This window comes from Chrysemys picta, chromosome 2 (assembly GCF_011386835.1).
Source record: "Chrysemys picta bellii isolate R12L10 chromosome 2, ASM1138683v2, whole genome shotgun sequence".
Taxonomy (NCBI): Eukaryota; Metazoa; Chordata; order Testudines; family Emydidae; genus Chrysemys; species Chrysemys picta.
The window spans coordinates 62,825,246-62,841,732 of record NC_088792.1 but is presented as its reverse complement, the minus strand read 5'-3'; the positions used below and the strand labels follow the sequence as shown (position 1 = coordinate 62,841,732).

Sequence of the window (16,487 nt, the reverse complement as noted above, 5' to 3'; positions counted from 1 at the left end):
ATGATGTATGGTCACACTATATATGCTGTTCTCATATTCATAATGTTAGCAATCTTTTAGGAAAGCATCTCTATGGATTGCAGGTTCACACCACCTATGAAAAGGCAATTGTTCAATTTTATTCCTGCGACTTACAATGTGTGGGTAGACTGCTGTGCCCATGCTGAGCCCCATTGACTTCTGGAGGGCTCCATGTAGGTGGAGCAGTCTGCCCACATTCTAAATTGCAGGATTAGGGCTTTAGTTCCTGATAATAAAGGCTGGTTGGTTGTAATGATAAACAATGGGGAAAGTTATGGCTTCGTGATGATGGAAAATGCTTTTTGTAGGTCTGGGGTTAAAGAAAGAGTCATAGCACACAATGTTGTAAATAAGTTGCTTGTCATAAGACTTCATGAGAAGTCAAATACTCCTTATTTTAAAATAAAATAGCTTAACTCAATTTAATTACTAATTAAAAACCACTTAGAAACCCATACTCCAGTCTAGACACATGTAGAGCCAAATTTGCTAAAAATTAATGGAAGAGTCTTCTTCAATAATAGGTTGGCAATAAAGATAATTGCTTTTCATGAAAAATCCAAAAATTTACAATATACCACAGTGGGGATAACCTATCTTCCTCTCGGGTGGTATTTAATTATTCCAAAAGTCTTAATGTTGTGTGATCTCTCAGGTATACCTGCTTTTTCTCCACTTCTCCCAAAGCACTTTCGTGCATTCTTCCATGACACTTCTTGTGCCTGGAATACTCCATCCCCAAACTATTTCATAAAGCCCCTTCAATATAGCCAACTTATGCTTCCGAAGAGAAACTGTGAACAGATATCAGGTTGGTAAATGGTCAAGGACTTCTGATATCTTCCTTCTGATATCTATCTATCTATCTATCTATCTATCTATCTATTTTAAACTAATTTATCTACTTGTTTACATAGCTAATGTGAATGTGTGTAATCACGTGATTCCTAGCATTGTCACTCTTTCTTTTTCCCATCTTCCTTCCATTTTTTTTTATTGCCACTTGTTATTACAGTATGTCTTAAATTAGCTCCTGATTCTACAATCGTATTCATCTTTATGGATCTGATTGTAGGAGCAAGCCTTGGAATGTAAATAGTACATGGCAAGGAATTCTCTTGCTGTAGTTTTGTTCAGTACCTAGCCCAATGGGCTATGATCCTGACTGGGGCCTCTGTGTGTTACTGGAATACAAATAGCTATTGTAAGCCTTGAAGTAGGTCTGTGCTCAGAAGTTACACTGTGAAAATCTGTTTTTGATGCAGCTTCTGCTCAGAGTGGGTCAAATTCTGCTGGCTTTGCTCATGCAGTTAGGCCTGTTGATGTGCATTGGGTTGTTGCAAATAAGGACTTGTCTACATGCACAGCTGCACCAATTTAAAGTGTGATTTTTAACCTGATTTAGTTAAATTGGTGCAAAAGAATGTGTGGTTACACATTTTGGTCTAAACCAAGCTTATTTTGGTTTAACTAAAGTTGATTAAGAAGCAATTTTGGCTAATTTCATTTTAGCTTAATTCTTAAACTGAAATAGGAGTGTTCACACACAAGTTTGCTGAGGTTTAATTAATGGTTTAGTTGAACCATGTGCGTAGACAAGACCTAACATTAGCAGTCTTCAGTCCCATGTGTCTTTCCAGTTGTATCTGTTTAGTTAAAGGGACATTATTTTCTAAAGAAATGAGTTAAAAGTTGTTTCAGGTTTCAGCTCTGTAGTCTCCCATCCAGTTTTTGTGGCTTTATAAGTATATTTTTCTGTTTTTAATTCCTGTTGAGTGAAAGACCTATGCAAATAACAGGGGAGACCTAGTGACTGTACAGTGTAAACAGGGAAATTGACTGTTCACACTGTAAGAGAGATAAGGTAGGTGAGGTAATATTTTTTATTGGATCAACTTCTGTTGGTGGAATAAGGTCATGAAGAAGAGCTCTGTGTAGCTCAAAAACTTGGTGGAAGGTGCAAAAGCAGTTGGTCCAATAAAAGATATTACCTCACCTACCTTGTCTCTTTCATATCCTGAGGCTAACATGACCACAGCAACACTATTCACAATATAAACAAACTGCAAAAATAGAGAAAAAGAACTTTCATTCAGTTACACCATAGTCATCTTATATATTACTTTTGTTTGTTGTTGAAAAGGATGTGAACAGTGGGAATGGTGATAGTAATGGAGATGATAATGATTGGTTGAAAAGTGTTGTAGGGTAACTTGTGCATATAATGGTAATAGTTGATAGTGCAGTAGAAATGTTTATTATCTTTTAGAATTTGTATCCACTGGACTTCAGATATCAACAAACATACATTGTGGGTGTCCCTTTAAATAGTCTCTATTCCTCCTATCCTGGCAAAACCACAGAACAGTGAACTGTATTCTGTTCTGCCCTTTGCATCAACAAAGCTGCCTGCTAAATTCTGATTCCAGAATCTTACTGCTGCTTCTGACGTCTAAAACAGAAATCACACCACCTGGTTATTTTTCTCTCTAACAATTCAGATGGAATTTGCACTGTTGGCAGTAAGGAAAATCTTGTTTTGACTTGTAGAGAGAGAAAATATTATACACATTCTCCATCAATCACATATTGAATACCAAGATGGCACTTAAACTTTGTATTTTCTTATTGTGTTGAAATAGTAACATCTGTTTTAAGCTAGTTTTTGTGTGTGTATCTTCTCTGCCTTTGGTTACAATGGGAGCAGAATTATCAATTTGCATAATCAATTAAGTCAGATTCCCTGTATTACACCAATGCAACACCATCAATTTCACTGTCTCTATCTGGTATCTAATATGAGTGCACTTAGAGTGACTCTTGTACAAAGATATCAACATTCTTAAAAAAAGGTAGATAAGATACTTCATTATCTCAAATTTAGAGATGAGGAAACTGAGACCTAGCAAAGCATTAGGTACCAGTGTGTCTTGGGATGCTTTTCAGGCATCAGACCAAAGGCCAGGTATATTTACAGCTCAGTAAGTGTGGTTATTCTGGAAAGGTTTTGATTGTATGCTCTTTGGGGCAGGGACTATTTTTTACCTTAATTTGGAAAGCACTTGGGACATTTTAGATGCTCCTGCAATATAAATAAGCATTTTAAGATGTACTATTAATGGAGATGGGCTGAGGAAGTGAAGTTCGGGTTTGGATTAGATTTAGGCTACTGTTCGTGTTCCAAGCCAAAATGTGCTATATTACCTGTGAAAGTCCATCATTTCAAAGGTTTTGGTTTGTTATAAGCTTTTCCTGGATGTTCAACATTTGTTTTTTGTGTCACTCTAATGCTCTTGAAAGATAATTGCTCAGATCTCTGCTATGTCCCTGCAAATTTAATTTCGCTTTAACTGACGTGTTTTATGTTGGAATATTCAGTATAAATTCTCCTTGAGCATATTTGGAGTGTTATTTCCCTTTCCTCCCTCTGTTGTTATTTTTTATACAGCATTCCAGTGTGAAAAGTTAGAAACTCTGTGAGGTGCTTCTATCCTGCAAGTACATTGAGTAGGCAGTTCTCGCTCCATTTTTTTAAATGTGTTTAGGGCAAACATGTTTTTGCTGTCTTTATGTTTTGTTTGCCAGAATTAAAAGAATAGGATCTAACATTGTAACAACTATTTAGCTGCTTGAATGCATTTTGATTGATCCTTAACAAGAGAATGAAGTGCATGGCTGTCAAAATTTTTCACAACTAATAGAGAGTGACACACCATACAAAAGACATTGGCACAGATTCATCTTTGGTGTAGCTCTGTTGCTATCAGTGCTGTGTTACATCAGGAATAAATTTGGCCTGCTATGTGAGTTCTAGGACTATTGGAAATAAATAAGCTAAATGATGAGAAATATACAAAGATGTTTATTAGTCTGTGCATTTTGTGCCTGCAGCACCAGAGCTGTGTATGTAGTGCTTGACGCACCCGATCCAGAATGTTGTGATGTTTATAAAATTGCTGAACACGGCCTTTGTATGGTGCTTAAAAAGTCTTTTTTTTTTTTACAGTGAATGTATTTATTTTTCTTATAACTTACATTTACAGCTTTAAAAAAAACCCCATGCTTGTGCAGCCTGAGACCAGCACATGCCCTACAGATCTGTCCATTTCTCCAAAACCCTCATGCTTTAAGAGCTGTTTGACTCTAGTCTTGCGTTGCTCATGCTTTTCAACTCTGAGCAGGGAGCAGGGGCGTTGAGATTGAGACAGCTGTGTTGCACAGAGTATTTTCATAAAAGGGGGAGAACCAGCAGTTGATGCATTTAAAATCTTTACTTAAAAACTAGCAAAGTTTAAAATAATCTTCAATTTCATTAAGTTCACCAATCCACTGTTTCCATCCCTTCTCTTTCCCAGCCCCAAATCATCTGCTCTTCCTTTAGACATTGTGATATTTTCTTTTTGTTTTCACTTTGGATTTTTGATACAGTTGGAGCACAGAGTTTTAAAAAAAAACAGTTATGCACTGTGTGTAGACTGCAGAATAGTTAGTAAATCGCTGATGAACTGAACAGAATCTCTTAAAGGAGATGGACAGGAAAATGACAGCCCTTGGTGCCAGGAACATAACTTTTATGATGCACTAGCAGGGTGTCCTATGCAGACTCATTGACTATGTCCACCTTATATAAATCATGCCTTCTTTGCTTCTATTAAATTAAACCATTTAGCCGGAATGGGGACTCCTGAACATTTTAATGAGAACTCTTGAAAATCAAAGGGAGGGGGTCACAAACTAAAAGTCTCTTTTGAAGTTCTGCAGCAAGTTACTTTAATCAGAGCCCCTCAGTATCTGAGAATGCATAGAGATCAAAAAAAGGTCCTCTACTGGGAAAGTATGGTTTTTTCCCTTTGTTCATAATCGGTAATTACACCCCCATAATGGCTCCTCTGGTGCAGATGCAGAAGTAATAGACGAAGAAGAAGAAATTAGTTAGGCATACAGTAATCGCAGCAGTGGCTAGCTCAGCTGTACAATAGCACAAGAACTAATGCAGTTGTTCCTGGAAGCAATTTATTCATAGCAACAAGGCTCACAGCTCCTTGTATGTTTTTCCATTAAGTCATTAAAATGTATAATGCTCCATTTTTAACCCTTCTCTGTTGAGTGAAGAATGAAATTTCTCCACAGCAAAGGAGTGGGATTCTGGCTGCCCATATTTGGGGATTGGGGAGAATTCCAGAACTCTAGTATGGCTAGTGCAGCTCCAGCTGAAGTGCATTAGTGAATTAGCTGAAGTGATTGAGCTGCTTTCTGTCTGCTAGCTTGGGCCAGTTGTTTCGTGACTGATTCTGATCTTGCTTAAACCAGTGTAAGTCAGGATTGAATCTATTTACATCTGTGGAGTTTTGCTGGCAAAAAAACAATATGAGATTAAAATTAGGCACGTAGATGTTCTTGTATTATTACACACTTGCCAAGTGGAAGTTGGCCAGTAACGTGATTGATTCTTCCCACCCCCAATGTTTGGAAAATGGCAATTACCATTTGGAAAAACTTTGCTCTTGGCAAAGATGAAAGATTGAGAAAATCTGTATCATTTTGGGTTATTTAGAAACTTCTTATTTTTGTCTGCTAATGGAGATATGCAGAATGCCATGTGGCTATCTGAGTTCACATAGGGAGCATTCTCTTGTAACAGAAAACCTTTTGAACTCTGTTTGAAGATCACATCCTTCCCATCAAACAGCTCTGGATCTCTCTCTTGCATTCTTGTGCTTTCATCAATTTCACTGGAACTTGCATGTGGGGAACCAGTTCAGAATATGCAAGAAAGATCCATACAATGAATAAGAGAAGTTTGCCTAAAGTGTACACATTGCTCTGAGGATGTACTACCTGGTCACTGGTGAGCAGTTTGGGCACTTGAGTAGACACTGTTTAGCTGAGCATATCTTTCCTAAAGCAATCTGTCATTCAAGAAATGCTAAGCTTGAATCAGTGTATAAATTTGTGTTCTGAAGCACTAGGGTAAGCACAATGCAGAGCACCTTCTATCCCAGTTTGTACAGTTGGGCATATTCATTCAGTCAGGCAATATGCAAAAGCTCTAAATGGTATAGGCTTGAGAGCTGCCTTAAGACCTCCTTTGCCATCTCTGACCTGCCACCGTTAGTTAGGCTTATCCAGAATGTTAGAATGTAATGTCACAAAAGTGAAGCTCTGGGTGCTGGTGGCAGAACTTTCTTAGCCTTTGGGCTGCGCCCCTGGAATTTGCTCCTTGTGTGAAAGTATGTTTAAGCACAGACCTGGTCATTTTAAGAAGACCTGGAAGATGTTTTTGTCCAGAGCTTCCCAACTGATTAACTCATGGGTTCCTAGCTGACAAAGCTCTGGGCAGCATGCGTTTGGTTTGTCTTATTGAATGGCCCAAAATAAGCCTTGTGTGGTGATGAGTATCAAATGCATATTTTTAATTTTATTTGTAAAAACATGGCAAACAGTTGTTTATTATAACTATAAATATCGTTACAAAAAGGATAAAACCCAACAATTGAAGTCTCTTTGCACAGACAGACCTTTCTGAAATGCCTGAAATCAGTGACAGTACTCGTTTTTGAACAGTTTGCTGTCATTAGATTGCAGGTGGTAGTGAGTTTGAAGATATTACTTAAACCTTGCTCTAAAGATCAATATGGCATATTTCTGTGATTAAAATCTATAGCCTCAATCCTGCAGACACTTTTAAGTATTGTGCTTATCTTTACTCCCATGAGCTGTCCCACTGAGTGAAGGTAAGCACATGCAGAAATGTCGGTAGGATTGGGGCCTGTATTTACACGTTAAAGCAGTCTGCACAGCATCCTGTGGAGTTTGGCTTATTGAGATACAGTTCTGCTTCTATATAATGTATATTTGTATGTGAATAAGAGAGTGACAAATGAACAAGAGGCTGCTATTCCCATTAGAGCTTTTAGTAGATTATTATTGCAATGTGTGACTTTATCTTCTATCTCATTTTAAATTGAAAACAGATACCCAAGGAAGTGGCTGACATTTTTAATTCCCCCAGCGATGACGAGGATTTTCTTGGTTTTCGAGATGATGCTCCCATGCAAACCTTGTCATCAGAAGACAGCTCTGATAGTTTTGATTCATTGGAGTCAGCAAAAAAGGTAGGAACATTTTATCATAAACCCTAGTGTATTGGTTTGGAACAGTAAAACTTTTTTGAATTTGTTTCAGGGCAGCGCTGACCTTAACTCTTAGCAGAAATGGAAATCTATAATCCTTTTATTAGAAACAAAAAACTACTCACCTTTAATTTCTTTTAATTTGTAATGATCTTTTAAAAAGGGTCTTATATGAATTAAATCCATTCTCCTTTCTGTATTAGGAGGAGAGCCTAGAGTAAGTTTGGTATTCGTAACTTGCCCACATAGCATGTAGGCAAGAATAATGGCCATTCAGTGATACCCTACGCTGGAGAATGCGTTACAGCTCAGTAAAATGTGTCGTTATAAATCAGTTGCACGTCTGCAGTACTGAAGTGGGATTCCATTGTAACCTAACTATGACAGGTTGGATCACAGAAACCCCCTTGGGAACTGCCACCTGATGTGCCAAGACTACTTCTGCTCCTGCTTTCCTCCCCTGACAGCTTAGGACTCCAGCACCCTGTCTTGTTGAGCCAGATACACCAGTCTACTCCAACACAGACCCAGGGTCTAAACCACATGCCCCAAAGCTGCAGACTTAACCCGAAAGCAGTTTACAGAAGTGTTCCTGTCTTTAGCACTCAGATGCCCAACTCCCAATGGGGTCTAAACCCCAAATAAATCCATTTTACCCTGTATAAAGCTTATACAGACTGATAGAGAGATATGCACAGCTGTTTGCCCCCCCTGCCCCCCCCCCCCCCGTACTAATACATACTCTGGGTTAGTTAATATTTAAAAAGTGATTTTATTAAATACAGAAAGTAGGATTTAAGTGGTTCCAAGTAGTAACAGACAGAACAAAGTGAATTACCAAGTAAAATAAAATAAAACACGCGAACCTAAGTCTAATACAGTAATAAAGCTGAGTACAGATAAAATCTCAGCCTGAGAGATGTTTCAATAAGTATTTTTCACAGACTGGATGCCTTCCTAATCTGGGCATAGTCCTTTCCCCTGGTACAGCCCTTGTTCCAGCTCAGGTGGTAGCTAGGGGATTTCTCATGATGGCTACTTCATTTGTTCTGTTCCACCCATTTATATATCTTTTGCATAAGGCGGCAATCCTTTGTCCCTCTCTGGGTTCCCACCCTCTCCTTCTCAATGGAAAAGCACCAGGTTAAAGATGGATTCCAGTTCAGTTGACATGATCACATGTCACTGTAAGACTTCATTACTCACTTGCCAGCACACAAGTATACAGGAAGATTTACAGGTAAAACAGAGCCATCTGCAGTCAATTGTCCTGGTTGATGGGAGCCATCAAGATTCCAAACTACCATTAATGGCCCCTACTTTGCATAATTACGATAGGCCCTCAGAGTTATATTTCATATTTCTAGTTTCAGATACAAGAGTGATACATTTATACAAATAGGATGACCACACTCAGTAGATTTGTAAGGTATCATTACAAAGCTTATAGAGACCTTTTGCATGAAGCATATTCCAGTTACATTATATTCAAACTCATTAGCATATTTTCATAAAATCATAGAGTGCAACGTCACACTCACTTTTTGAGTTGGCAGTTGGAAGTACTGGAGGTGGAAAGTGTGAGGAGAAGGACACTGGGAAGAGAGCAGGAAGCAAAGAAGAGAAACTGAGAGCGAAGTTCACTGCGCTTGACAGCGATGAACTTACATCTGTTTTTTAATGATAAGGGACAAAGCTAGCGAAGAGATTCAAGAAAGGGGGTGGCATAGCACACTGGAAGGAAGAAGTTGGCTTTTGTGTATTTTGGATAGACTGCAGGTGGAAGATGTGAGGAAAAGAGACAGAGTAATCAAAAAGATGACTAATGCTTGGACAAAGGTTTCAGTAGTGATGTTAATTATGAAAGAGCAGATTTTAATTATATTGAAGGGGAAGAAGCAACAGTACAGGGAAGTTTTGTATGAGAGGTAAATTTGAGATTTACCTAGGGAAGAACTATCCTATAATGAAAGAGCAAAAGGGTGGGAAGGGAAGAAAAGCTCTGCAGGGTGGAATTAGGCAGGAAGGGGCAAAGAAGTTGGGTTGGTCAATATAAATAGGGTCATATTTGTGCCTTAGTAGTTCACAGGGAGTTAGATACACAAATGCTATTATCAGTATAGAGTTTTGCATGTCTCTTCCCTTGTAGAGTTTCCTGAAAGTCTCTCCTGTAATCTCTTCCTTTGTGTCACTTAAACATTAGCTTAAACCCTAGCTACGTTGTTCAGGGCTGTGAAATATTTCACTCCCGGAGCACCGTAGTTGGGCAACCTAACCCCTAGTATAGGTGCAGCTAGGTCCATGGAAGAATTCATCTATTAACCTAGCTACCACCTCTTGAAGAGGAGTTTTAACTACATAGATGGAAAATCCCTTCTGCCAACATAGAAAGCACCTATGTTACAGCACTACTGCGGTGGAACTGCACTGCTGCAGGTCTGCTGCTGTAGCACTTGTAGTGTAGACATAGCCTAGTTGCACTAGTTTCTCCTTGCTTGTTTTCTTCCTATGTAGTAAAATTACTGTTAAGGACACCTCTGTATAGGAAATGCCACACTTTACTGTTCTTGCACATCATTGGTCCTCGTTCCCTATTTTTCAGTCACTGTACAGAGCTAACAAACTGACAGTCTTTCTAGCCAGCGCTGCAAAGTTTTATACAAGTACAGAGTGAACACAAACTTCAGTTCTTCTCAAAGAGAAATACAATTTCCCTTAAAGTTACTTCCCTTTTGTGTTTGCTCCTTTCTCAAGCAGCTGCACTGCAGCTATCAACAAAAGAACAAAGTAATTTTGCTCAGAGAAAACTCACTCCAATTACCCATAATAATTTGTAGGAGATGTTTTAAGTGTAAAGAAACAGTATATGCAATGATTTTTCCTCTATTCCCCTGCAAGTTTTTCCACTCATCTATTATATCTATTTTTCACCAGATATTATCTCAACATAAAGAAGTGTATAATTAACGTCGGGGATGGGAGGGAATTGAAGGAGAGAATAAAGATATTTAGCCAAGTGCAGTTGTATGAGAGGTCATTTCTGTATCTTGTGTGGGAGTTAAAAACATCCAAGGAAAACTGGGGAAGTAAACTGTCTCAAGTGAAGGATGCTGAGTTTCAAAAGGCAGGTGCGGTGTGATTGTGTGTACATCCCCTGCCCTGAGCTAGTCCTGTTTTTCAAGATAGCAATAATGACACATTGACAGATGCTCTGAAGCTTTTCTATATTGTTTCTTTTAAAATCTCCCTTACTCATCATGGGACTTATATTGTTGCTTTTTTGTTATATGTATAGTAAACCCATTGTATGTAAAGATGGTGTGCAAAGGGGAAAAATGGGTGTCAGCCCTTTTTTAAGTAGATGATATGCAAGCAAGACCCGAAAGGTGTTTGGGGGATCTTTTATTTATTTATTTACTTATTTGTGGAAAATATTTTTCTTCCCATTAGTCTTTAATATTAGAAATTTGCTTTCTGTCTAGCTTGGAAAACCCTGTGATGACTGGAGAGTTGTTAAAATGATACTGCAAGAGCAAAGAGAGAGAGTGGAAGTTGAGCAAAAGGGATTTTTTATTTATTTTGTTTAAAACTTTTAAATTTTGTTTTCACTTACTTAACTTCGGTGATGAACTGACTTTTTGGAGAGAGGGAACCTTTGCTGATTAAGCTCCCTCTTCCACCAAAGTGTGAAAGGTAACAATATACATCTTCTGAGACCCTGCAACACCAACGAACCCAGAGAAGACCAGAGTTGATATTTCTGAGGTTTAAAAAAAAAAATCTATTTTTTTTTTTAAAGCAAATCCTTCTCAGGTCTGCTTTATGCACCATAATGAAGCAAAAAAGACACAAACTCAATTAAAAAAAATCCTCTACAGGTCATCTTTTAAAAAGATAGCAGAACTGGAGAGTATCAATATTCATTTGAAATAACTGATAGGGCTGAAATCCAGTGTGTCTTTTTCTTGTGACAGGTTTTGCATTTAACATTTTCACGGGAACATACCATTTGCTCAGTAACTCCTTAACATTAAGCATTTCCTAATTTGGATTGAAAAAGTTACATGAATGCTCTTTGTATGGCAAACTGTGTCCTACTGTTGTGATTTTCGTATGCTTGCTCAACAGGATGTTCGATTTCAATCCAAGTACCTGACTGAGGAACTGAGGAGAATTTTCACTGAAGACACTGATTCAGAAAGTGAAGTGTTTGAAGGCTTTGCTCCAAGTGACCTGGATGTAAACAATGCGAATGGAATGACGGTAAAGCTAGCATTTTCATTGTGTTCAGACATACAATACAGACTCCTCCCGCCCCCTTCTTCTTTCTTTGTGTAATCCTCTTGTTTTCATACAGCCGGTTGAAATTTATTTTGTTATTTAACAATGTCAAATGTTTGTGCTGAAGACAAATTTTCCTTAATATTTAATCTTTTATTAATGTATCATAAAAGCCAGAGATGGAAAATATCTACTAGTGCATGTAATGAAGTATCATCTGCTTAAGGGAAGGAGGATTGGTTACTGTTCACAGCAGATGAAATTCACTCTTGTGCAGAGGTCCAGCACAAAACCTATGCGTTACTTAAGTCCCACATCCTTACATAATTAGTGGGCATTGCACTGGTCTCTGCAAAAGGCAGAATTGCACCCACTGTGAACAGTTATTTTTTTTTAATTGTTGGTTTAGCTAAATACAAGATGAAGTTTCCAGTTTTTCAGATTCTGATACTTAGTAATCGTCTATGCTAATAATGAGGATAAAAAGTGGCCTGTTCCCATGTGACAGCTGTCAGTATAACATATTAATTATCTCTGCTTTCAGTCAGTGGAGTCAGATTTGAGTGATGGAGAGAACAATAATTTATCTTTACTGGGTAGCGAGGAGGAGGAGGAAGAAGGGAAGGCTTCCCCCAAGAGAAGAAGCTTTGGCCTTCGTGTGGCATTTCAGTTCCCCACAAGAAAGTCTGCCAAGAAGAAGGTGCCTGAACCAACTTTTTCCAAGCTACACTTGCAAGACAATAAACCCCCTAAAACTCTCACAAGAGAGAAAAGCAGCAAGCGATGGAAGAAACTAGAGGGGTCTGCCTCAGAGTCTGAGGAGGATGTCAAAGAGACGCGTGAAGAAAGCTCCAGTGCTCTGCTTAAAAGAGCCATAAACATCAAAGAAAATAAAGCCATGGTAAGACAAAGCAGACAAAAGCCAGTACTCATTAAGGGCATGTCTTCACTACAGAGTTTACTGGGTGATTGGCATCCAAGTCTGAGCAGTCAGGTTAGCTCTGCCTGGTTGTGAGCAGCCACACTGCAAAGCCACACTTGAGTTACTATGTCCACACTGGTGCTGCGCTCTTTTGTATGTGTGTCACTAGGCCTTCTGGGAGGATATCCCATGGTTCTTGTGCCACAGTAAACTGAGACACTCCCAGTGAACTGTGGGAGTACTTGTCTATCCTGGGCTCACTGGGAGAATTGTGGGAAGGCATTGGAGTGGTTTAGTTTGTGTCCTTACTAGAAAGTGTGTGGGTTACCTGCCTGAGTGAAATCCTCACCTGAGTTCTAGCCTATATACCCTGAGCCTTGCCAGCTAGCTTGGGTTGAAAGTACCACAAAACTCAGGGCAGAGGCTTTTATGTATGGACGGGAGCAGGATTAGGGGGCAACAACTAAGTAAGGGTCCAGGTTAACTCTGTAGTGAAGACACACCTTATAACCAGATCCTATCAAAAAGCATTGCCATCCATTAACTTTAAATGATCTATTGTGTCATTATACAACAGAGTTGCTAATTTACTACATTGGCTGAGAAGCCTATTGCAGTTTACTAAATGGAAAAATAAGATAAAGCAATCAAGACTTTTGCATCTCTAAGTGTATGCTCACTTGTTTGAGAAGTGTAGTTTAGAGTTAAAACTTTCCTCTTATACTAATGTATTGTGTGTGAGGGGGACTATTACCTTCCTGCTCTTTGTCATGATGCCGTTGGGTATGCAGTCCAAAGTCCCACTGGCCTTTTCTGCTGCGATATTGTGATACAAACCCATATCTCATTTGGGTTCCCTGTTGCCCTTTCAACTTTACTGCTTCTCATGTTTCTGCTTTCCATTGGGCATGACTATTTGATTATTTTCCCCCAGGGCTACTGGCTTGTATCTTTCCAAGTAAAAGCTCATTTTATAGTTTCTTAAGCCTTGTCTACACTATGGGGGGAGATCGATCTAATTTATGCAACTTCAGCTACGTGAATAACATAGCTGAAGTCGACGTACTTAAATCTACTTACCGCGGGATCCACACTACGTGATGTCGACTAGAGACGCTCTCCTGTCGACTCCCTTTGCGCTTCTCATTCAGGTGGAGTACAGGAGTTAACAGGAGAATGATCTCCGATCGATTTAGCGGGTCTTCACTAGACCTGCTAAATCGACCACTGATGCATCGATTGCTGCACATCGAACCCCTGGTAAATGAAACAAGAGTAAGGCCTTGTCTACTAATCTATCTAGATTTCTCTGTATAATTGTGCTGTCCTTACTGGTATTTACAGCTACTCCGAGTCCAGTATCTGTGTGAATTTCATTAACATCTTCTTTATTCTTGTCCAGATCACTAATGAGGGTGTTAAATGTGACAGTTGTTAGATAATTAAAAGCATATTAGGTCATTACTGAGAAATGTCATGCACTCTTCATGCCACATGTGGTTCTGCCATGGTTGTCTCAGATGTTTGGTAGTCAAGAATCGCCACCATTTTCCCCGTTTAAGGTCTTCCTCTCTTATGAAGCTCCCTAAAGCCAGCAGCTGTTGAAGCCCAGAATGTGAGTCCCTTCAGAGTAAGTCAATAGTATTTCAAAATGGCCAGCCAAGGTGATGTAGACAAGAGAGGCCAAGGTCCAGGGTCTCTCATATAGTACAAGTATAACAGAGTATTACTGCCACTTTGCTTAGGGTGCACCGTGCTGATGACATCACACTTGCCGTGCGGGGGGATGCTGACCAACAGGAGTCTTTTAGTACATTGTTTTGCAAAGGGGTGTGTTTATACTCATACACACAAAAAGCCTGATTACTATAGGCCAGCTCCAATCTGCTGTGTGGAATGAGGCAGTGTGGCCTCACTAATAGAGAGCTCATGCTGGGGTATTGGATAAGGGAAGCTTCTGACTGTTTTCACTGGGTTCTGATAACGAATGACTAGGAGAAAATTCTGACCAGCCAACAAAAGTCACTGAGTCTATGGCTACACAACAGAGCTTGCAGCCGCTCTGCGCCAACGGGAAAGAGGTCTCCTGTTGACTTAGCTCCCGCCGCTTGCTGGTGTAATTATATCAGTGGGAGGAGCTCTCCTGCCGACATAGCACTGTTGACATTGGCGCTTAGGTCAGTGTAATTTACATTGCTGAGGGGTCTGGTTTATTTATACCCCTGGGTGACATAACTTATACCGAAATAAGCTGTAGTGTGTACATAGCCTAAGTCCGCAATTTTGTATTATGAAAGTATGTGCCAAGATAGCCCACAAGAAACCTCTTATAATCCCCCAATGCAGTTACGTCCATTCTTGTTGTCAAGGGATTAGCTTTCCCATGTTAACTGCAAATTTCAGTCATTATTGGTCATGGATACTGTAACCTCGGTATAGCACACTTCTTTAGAGACACATTTGACAGCGTTGGATGTGATTTTAGCTGCACGACTTCAGTATAAATCAATGGGAGTCATGGTGCTAAAACCTGCTGTAGAGCTTTGAACATTTAGGGGTAGAGGTTTAAATGAAGTGTTTTAAAGAGTGGTTACTTACACTGGGATTTAATGTATTTGAAATAACTCAGAATGTGTGTGAAAACAGAGCATGGTAAGGACTGAGTAGGTTAAATATTTGCAAGTTTGCAGTGAGACTTCAATAGGGTATTTTTATTAATTTCAGCTTGCCCAGTTGTTAGCGGAACTGAATTCTATACCTGAACTGTTTCCAGTGAAAACAGCCACCTCAACTCCTTCTGTAAGTTTCAGTATTTGGTTAAATATAATATATATTGTTGCTGAACAAATGAAATGTGTGTCTTCTGATGAATATTTTTATCCTTTTTTTTTTTTCTGTAATTTTATTTGTATTGACTTGATATTAGTTATATATTATGTAAAAAGGCAGGGCTAGGCTACCAAGATATACAGGTAAAGAAACAGCTCAAATTATGCAATGTATATTAAAAAAAAAACAGACCTAAAATTAGGCACTGCCTCATTAACTTAGACCCAGAGATGCTCATGAGACACTAGACAGACGTATATATTTGAGAATGATGGTTGGACGGCAAATAGGATCTTGTAGCTAGAAAGCTAAAGAGAGTGAAGAAACTACTGTTTGTTTTCAGATCCTGTCTTTTTTTTGCTAATTTTCCTTTCTGTTAAAAGTCCGTTTTTCCATTCGAGCTGTGATGGGAAAGCTCAGTCCTGCATAATAGCAGGATGTTTCTGTGTTCTACCTCTGGAGCATCTCTTTTGTGGCTACCAGCATAGAAATCCCTAATTCTCTGTGATTACTGTGGGCTAATGTTAACTTTTCAAGGATTCCAAGTCCACGCATACTCCAGGAGGGCTGCACACCCATGTTCCTGACTTTGGGAAGACCTTGTAAAACGTTGCCCTGATAATTTAAGTCATTTGTGACCCAAATTATAAAATATGTGAAAGGCTGGCTCCTTGTTGGCTGCACTTCAATTATTTATTGTGATGTATTAAACCAACTTTAAATAAATCTCTGGATTCCAGTAATATGTATTCAGTATTTTTATTCTGGAAAGAACCTTAGGGATAGACTGTTGGAATGCCCCTATCCTTATGGCAACGTTCCCCTCTTGTAGGTATAGGCTCAGTTTTTCATTTCTTTTTAAAGTAACAATTAGAGTATTGCAGCAAGTTCCGCATCTCGAGGTATAGGTAGTCCCATGCCCATATAATCTCTGGTCGTTTCCCATCCCAAACACACAACAGTGAGGCTGATGAGACAATTCTAATAGAAATGTTTTTTTTTCTCCTCTAGAAACAGAAGAAAACCCCGAGGAGAACATTTTCTGAAGGCCAGATAGAGCGTCGTACAAACCCAACCAGAAATGCTCGTCCACCAGAGAAATTTGCCTTGGAAAACTTTACTGTGTCTGCGGCTAAATTTGCAGAACACTTTCATAATTACAGACAACAAAATCTCCTAATAAAGAAGAGACTCAGTGGGGTATTTGCCAGTTTAGTTTGTTTACTAACCTTTGTCTTTTGGAGATGTCACTCATGCTACTTTGAACTGGCCAGCATACAGAGTGGGGACAAATGCAGCAG

General features: G+C 39.1%; 1 protein-coding gene across 2 annotated transcripts in view; it reads left to right on the top strand.

The window, feature by feature from the left end:
- The window catches only part of CDCA7L (cell division cycle associated 7 like), a 32,543-nt gene that overhangs the window by 3,847 nt on the left and 12,209 nt on the right, over positions 1 to 16,487 (top strand). For both annotated transcript variants that reach the window (XM_024106655.3, XM_005290839.4), the window contains exons 2-6: positions 6,996 to 7,136; positions 11,283 to 11,417; positions 11,980 to 12,336; positions 15,082 to 15,156; positions 16,198 to 16,386. In XM_024106655.3, the coding sequence (XP_023962423.1) occupies positions 6,996 to 7,136; positions 11,283 to 11,417; positions 11,980 to 12,336; positions 15,082 to 15,156; positions 16,198 to 16,386 (897 nt within the window). The remainder of the gene's footprint in view (positions 1 to 6,995; positions 7,137 to 11,282; positions 11,418 to 11,979; positions 12,337 to 15,081; positions 15,157 to 16,197; positions 16,387 to 16,487) is intronic.